The sequence below is a fragment of the Clarias gariepinus genome, chromosome 27 (assembly GCF_024256425.1).
Source record: "Clarias gariepinus isolate MV-2021 ecotype Netherlands chromosome 27, CGAR_prim_01v2, whole genome shotgun sequence".
NCBI lineage: Eukaryota > Metazoa > Chordata > Actinopteri > Siluriformes > Clariidae > Clarias > Clarias gariepinus.
The window spans coordinates 8,253,420-8,260,068 of NC_071126.1; the positions used below are offsets into that span (position 1 = coordinate 8,253,420).

Here is a 6,649-nt window from a genome sequence, read left to right on the forward strand (position 1 = left end):
TGTGTACTGTATAAGCCCTTTTTAAACCAAAGTACACATTGACAAAGGAAACTTAAAAAGGCTGGATGCATGATTTCACCTGATACCGTCTGCTGTACCCCTCCCTCTCTGTGGAGGACCACACATCCAACAGTTCCTGATGGGCCTGCTGAAGCCAACAAGTCATCTCTCTAACCTTCTGACTGGGTGATGCCTGTGCACATATAGCAACATAATCCCAGACAGTTAGACTAAATAGGTTAAAATGTAAGTCTTGTTGTAATATGTTCAGATTTGTTAAGGTTATCACTGTTGTAGAAGTAACATAAGTGAAGCTTTGCATCTGCACCTGATGTAGAGACGAAGCCAGAATAGCAGGTGTGCAGTAGGTGGGGAGGTTGACAGGAGGAAAACATGGAGGAAAGACGAGAGTTTGCAGCTACGCCCAAAAGAAGGCAGAAGGAATGAGCCAGAAGAACCAGAAACAGACGTTAATGTCGGAAGATACAGTTACAGGCACAAAAGAAGGGAAATAAAAGAGACAAGAGGAAAATAGATAATAGGAGCAAAATGTCTAGAGTTATATATATGAGGTGGGATTTTAGCTGACAACAGTTACTGAGTTAATGCTTTGTCTCAGTAGTTCTCCTATAGAAAGTCCTGTATATAAATATCTGAAATTTGTTAGTCTGGAGTTTCAGAAGACTCACCTCAAGATCATCATCACCTGAGGGAATATCATTAGAGTACTGCAGGAACTGGGCTACGTATGTCATTATGGACTTTTCATCTGGGTGACTGACATCAATATCTAAAATTGGACAAATGAAGAGATTGTGGCATGTGATTATATTTTCAGTTATATCATTCTAAAGTGTCAACACACATCTCTGATTATTATCTCTTAAGCTGTAATTACCGGTCTGAAATTCCTCAAGACATAAATTACACCCACCCTCAGGTTCAAGCAGTCTGGGTATACCCAGTTCCTGCTGAGCTATGCGGAATGCCTCCTCTAAGTTTTCCCGGTTGCTTCTCGTCTGAGTCAGAGACATGTCCACTAGGTCTGGCCTCAAGGAGCAGAGGATAGCCTGGAACGCAACACCACTCCTCCAGCTCGATTTGAAATCTTTTACACAGACTGAAGAGCCGACTCTGGCAAAAGAAGAATGTAATGTCGGTCAGAGTAAACAGGCAAGAAAAAACAAGACGTAAAAGCTAATTTTATTCTTTTGGAATAAAATTGAGTGAACTGAGGAGCTGAAACACACTTCTGGCACTGGCGTCGGACCCACAGGAGCAGGTTTTTTTTAGCAGAGTGGTAAAAGTGTGAATGGATGGGGGACGCTCTCCGTGGAATAGGGCTGCCTCGGACAGGGGTCCCAGGAGCCGAATCTAGACTGGATAAAGAATCCAGAGACGAGGAACGGGAATCGAAGGACAGCATGCAGGCTAACTCCTCGATCTGCAGGAATTCACAGGGTTTTTTTTTAGTAACAGGACTGATTAGGAAATTCAGCATAGATTAGCATAGCAAACGTGTTCAAGTTTTGTTAAGGCTGTGACTATGAGAAAAGTCTATTAAAGAGTTTAAAGCGTTTTGTTCTCATTTCAATGCTAGTCCTGTGGTTGACACCAAACAGGTGTATTTTCTTTGTAGCAGACGTGAACAATTGCAGCTTCATCCCAAGTGCCCTGACCCAATTTGTCACTAAAAAGGATCACAATGCTTCTTTCGGTGGAATTAAACCATCCATTTCAACAAGAGTTTTAAATGTACCCCTTTGATTAATATAATACCATTGCACTACTGTGGTGAAATACATGGTTGAATCTATAACAGTTAAATGTGAAAATACACATGGGACACACAGATTATATAAATCGATACTAATGGGAACTTTCTGTAACTGATGTGACACTCACATGACAGCGTAGAATAATGGTCCAAATGAGGCCCAAAATGATGGAAGGTTTTCCTTCTATAATATCAGGGATGTTTATATTCACCAGCTTGATCTAAAAGGAAAGGAAAAACTTACCAAACTGATAAAATATCATATAATTATACATTTTATATTCATTATTATTCAGTATGTTAAAAAAAAGAAAGGCAAAATCAATCCCTCACTGATTTATTTTTCAAGAAATTTAAAGCTGTTTCAATATTTCCCCTCTGCTGAAAAAATCCACGGCCTTTCTCTCGTTTCTGTGGGGACATCAAACAAAACGGGGGATTGATATTCTGCACTTACACTGCCTGGCATTAATAAATATACAGTATGGAAGTGAATGTAGGACACTTACCAGGAGCTGGCCACTCATGACCTCCAGCAGGTCCAGCAATCGAGCTCCATCACAGAGGTCTGCAAACAGGTCCTGCACCAAGGAGGGAGAGCTCCTCTGGAAAACACAACCATTGCATCATTATGTCATTTAAAGAGCAGTCTGGATATTTACATTTCAGTGCGGAAGAAAACCTGCTTTAAGATGTTTAGATTAGTTTAAGATTTAGCTGTGCCGAAATAAGTAAAATATCTGGCATTAGAAAACTTTGTTGCAAAAATAGAGAAGCAGCATTTCTACAGTCTCCAGACTATATTTCAGTTAGTCACCACTTCAGTCACATAAAGAATATATAGTATAGTGTTCCTGAGATAGACTCTGGATACCCAGTAGTCTGATGGTACCTCTCCCACTTACTCACTCATAGTCTATACCGCCTGGAGCCTATCGCAGGGGCCTTAGAGTACGAGGTGGGGTACACCTTGGATGGAAAGCCAAGCCAATGGTCCATGTACCTATTTGCTGATATAATCCATGCACAACACTATGGTACATGGTTCTACCACAGTGCATACTTGGGTACAGTGGTACGTGTACTAGATTATAATGCATGGTTCTAACATGTACAGTTATAGAGTGCTATGGAACACAGACCAAGATACTGTCAAAAATATGTTATAAAATTTATGTACCATAATAGTAATATTTATATAGCATGGCACCATTGTATGCATGTAACATTAACTAAATACCTTTGTTTATATTCAAACTCCTAACATTACATACAGTAAAATGGCACCACCTGTACTATACCATACCAGTAGAATGTACTAACATACAGTATATAATACGGTACAGCACTGTACTGGCAGCCACTGTGGTACCTATTAACTACCATGGATTTTACCAAAGTAATGTGGTACTGTTTACATCATAGTACTCACAATGAGGTGCCATAATACCTACCCTGGTACTTCATTTACTCCCACGGTACCTACCATGGTAATGTCTGTTGTATGGTAATAATATATTATATTATAGTATGTGCTATCGTATGGTAAACATAATCATTATTATCAGCTAACATTTCCTCAATAAACTGTCGTATAATACATGCTACTTAGTTAATTGTTACATGAATATTAAGAACTTTGAACCTAGACTCTTGGATTGTGTTTAATCTATATTCTATATTTAAAGTATTTACCTGTAAAGTTAATCTAGAGAGGTGCTTTGCAGTAAAGATCGGACTATTTAGCAGCAAGCACAAATTGATTGTATTTGTTGATTAATAAATTATTATTGATTTGCACAAAGAATATGAAATTGGATCACATGGAAACTTGTGCAAAATGACTAACAAATGGGTGAAAACCAGTACATATTTTATATATAGAACTAGCTGCGTTTCTTTTAAGCAGCTTCATGTGAGTATTAGCATTGCATACTGGCAATTTAGATAAATTATCACATCCATAAATCAACAGGTGGGTGGAATCTCGTATATACAGTACTGTGCAAAAGTCTTCAGCCACACTTCATGTGTTTATATTTTACTTCCAAAAGAGCCTTTTTTGTATGTTCTTTTTTTTCCTTGTCAACCAAAAACCAGTGTGCTATGCATAATTCAAGCATAAAAAAGCCATTTAACTTAAGGCATGATGTTCATGATGATCAGTATGATTGATTAGTATACTGGTGATGCTGAATGCTGAGTGGTTGGAACAGACAAGAGGGGAAATAAGGTTGCTGCTGAGGTTGTTACATAAACAAAAAATCTTTTAATAGCATATTAAGGCATTTAAATTCAATTCGATTAAATATGACAAAATGTTGGCTAACTCAAGCATTTTGCACAATACTGTTTTTTGTAATATCTTTTGAAGAATTGAAAGAGAATGAGAATGAAAAGAATAGCTGGCTGCTGCCCACTGTAGAATCTTTATGGAAATTGAACATGGAAACATGAACGTGGCATTATGCTGTACACAAAGCATGCAAGTGAACATTAAAAACGCTGACTTTTTGGTGCTTTGCAGGACATCTCATCCGGTCAATAGTACCCACTGCCATAAGTGCACAAGCCAGCCATAAAAACACTCCCAAACATGTCCCCACTGACCCCTTCCATATCCACTTTTGCTTTTTTTTTAATGAATAAAAACAGAGTTTCTCCCAATTCTGTAGAAGTAAATCTCTATGCAAAATTACAGATTCCTAAATGTTACCTTTGAAAGCTGAGCATTGATCCAGTTAGTAAATGTTCTCTTCTGAACCTGCTCCTGTTCCACTGTAGAAGAAAAAGAAAAATAGTGCAATGTAGTGCAATAATGCACAGTTAAGACTGAACTACTGTAACACGTTCGAAGCTATAACTTCAAAATGCACTACACAGTTTCCATGCTTCTCTACAACAACTTCATCCTCTCACAACAAAAAAAAGGCATACTCTTAAGTAAAAATATGTAAATATCTTGCCAAAACCTTTATGGTTTTGTGGTTTCATGCAGTAACTAATTTTAAGCTGAGATTAGAAATGGCTGCAAAAATAGCTCAAACCCAAACAGCTGCCTCCCAACCTACATTGTTTTAGGTTTGAATATGTTTTTTTTTCCTGGCAATATATGATAATTATGCAGAAAACAGTCTTTCTTTGGATATCCCCTGATGCCCTAGGAAACTCAATCACCTTTTATTTCTTATCTGTAGTCCGAGGGGGTTTATCTTGATTTTTAGCTAGAGATAATATTTTTTTCTGTTTGGTTTAGAACGTTTAGTGTTACGGATATTTGCAGGATATACAGTATAATAACCTAGTGACACAACCTTACAGTCATTACTATGCACATCTTTAACCTTTCAGCACAAATCAACACAAAAATTGTTAGCTTCCTTTAGGTACACTTAACATCTGGTCTGGTTGTTCAAAACAAATAATTCAATAATTAAGCTAGATGACTTGCAAGGACAGAGTGTTTCAATATACAATTGTCACTAATATTTAAATCATTCATGGTGTGCCCTCATGTGAACAGAAAAGGTTTTTAAAGCAGCAACACCCATTTAACAAAAGAAGCCGAGCACTGATACATGGGAGTTACAGCATTCTAAACACCTGTATTACAGGTTATTAACTAAAACGGCCCACCTAAAAGCATGAATTAGACACGGCACAACGTGGAAGTATATTTTTAGCCTGTAGACTGTATTTAGAACTTGAATTTGGAAACCTGACACATACTGTTCTACTGCTTTGACCTGCAAATAACAAGGCTTGAAACCGCATGAAGTCTTTCTTGCTGTATTTCTTTATAGCTTTCATCCAGCGTTAGAGAAACATCACACCTCTGATCAAATACATATAGAAAAGATGTCACACCTGAAATAACCATGAATCTAGCAGTCAAAGTAAACACCCACCACAACTGGCTTACATGCAGTGTGCGTCCTGACACCAGCCAGCACTGGCATGGAATCTAACAAACCAGAATAAACTGCAAGCAAATGGAGACGCAATTAAAAGGAGACTTTAATAATGTGAAAATCAAGCCATTGTAATAGACAAATACCCCAATCAACATGATTTACAGCCTGCACGCCTTCATTCACCATCAAGCATGTACCAACTGTAAACTTTTAAAAAGTCACAGTATACAGCAAACCGAACAAAAAGTACATCAGTTGTTTGTTTGTTTTTTTATCACATACTCTAAAACAGGAGATAAATAACTCAAGATGTTAAATGTCAAGATCGTTGCTAGGTGATATCTACCTAGCTCAGGATGGCAACAAACACACAGCCCGCACAAACAGCAGCCACACCCTCAACAGCGCTTTGTTTAAAGAGGCATTTGCAGATGAGTCAGCGAGTCAGACTCCAAAGCAACAGGGCAGGGAAAATAAGACTAAAGTGTCATTTAGAATCAGATAAATACATACGCACCCTTATGGTCAAGGACATGGAAGGACTGAAGGGTCTTGTACTGATTGAAAAGATTGTCAGCTAATACAAAGCATTAAATATGTACAATTAGTGGCATGCATGAATAGTTCTGACCTTGCAGAAGCATGTGGACATCATCGATGTCCAGCGGGGCGCCCTTCTCGTCCGCAGTGGGAGCGTCCGAGCTGCCCCGCGATGCCATGGCTTCAAGCACTCAGGCCTTCAGTCCCGGCAGCATGGTGATCTGGGTACTGGATACTAAAAAACAGCAAATATAGTATTGATAAAATATTCAGCTTCTCGGAAAGCAATGTAAAAAATATGAAACAGCAAGAACAGACATGGCCTACGTATTATAAAATTCCAAAATAAAGGAAGCTGCCCAAAGCAGAAAAAGCTCTTGTAAGTGCATGCATGGATGCCTTTGGGTGTGTTTTGTCC

The 6,649-nt window shown here is 38.3% G+C and overlaps 1 protein-coding gene across 1 annotated transcript in view; it reads right to left on the minus strand.

Annotated features, from left to right (window-relative positions):
• LOC128515024 (nesprin-2) overlaps positions 1–6,410 on the minus strand; it is a 118,797-nt gene extending 112,387 nt beyond the window's left edge. The window contains 10 exon segments of the mRNA XM_053489005.1: positions 80–193; positions 329–418; positions 690–790; positions 935–1,134; positions 1,251–1,444; positions 1,906–1,998; positions 2,111–2,188; positions 2,287–2,382; positions 4,494–4,555; positions 6,323–6,410. Of these exon segments, the coding sequence (XP_053344980.1) occupies positions 80–193; positions 329–418; positions 690–790; positions 935–1,134; positions 1,251–1,444; positions 1,906–1,998; positions 2,111–2,188; positions 2,287–2,382; positions 4,494–4,555; positions 6,323–6,410 (1,116 nt within the window).
• Positions 6,411–6,649: the final 239 nt, after the last annotated feature.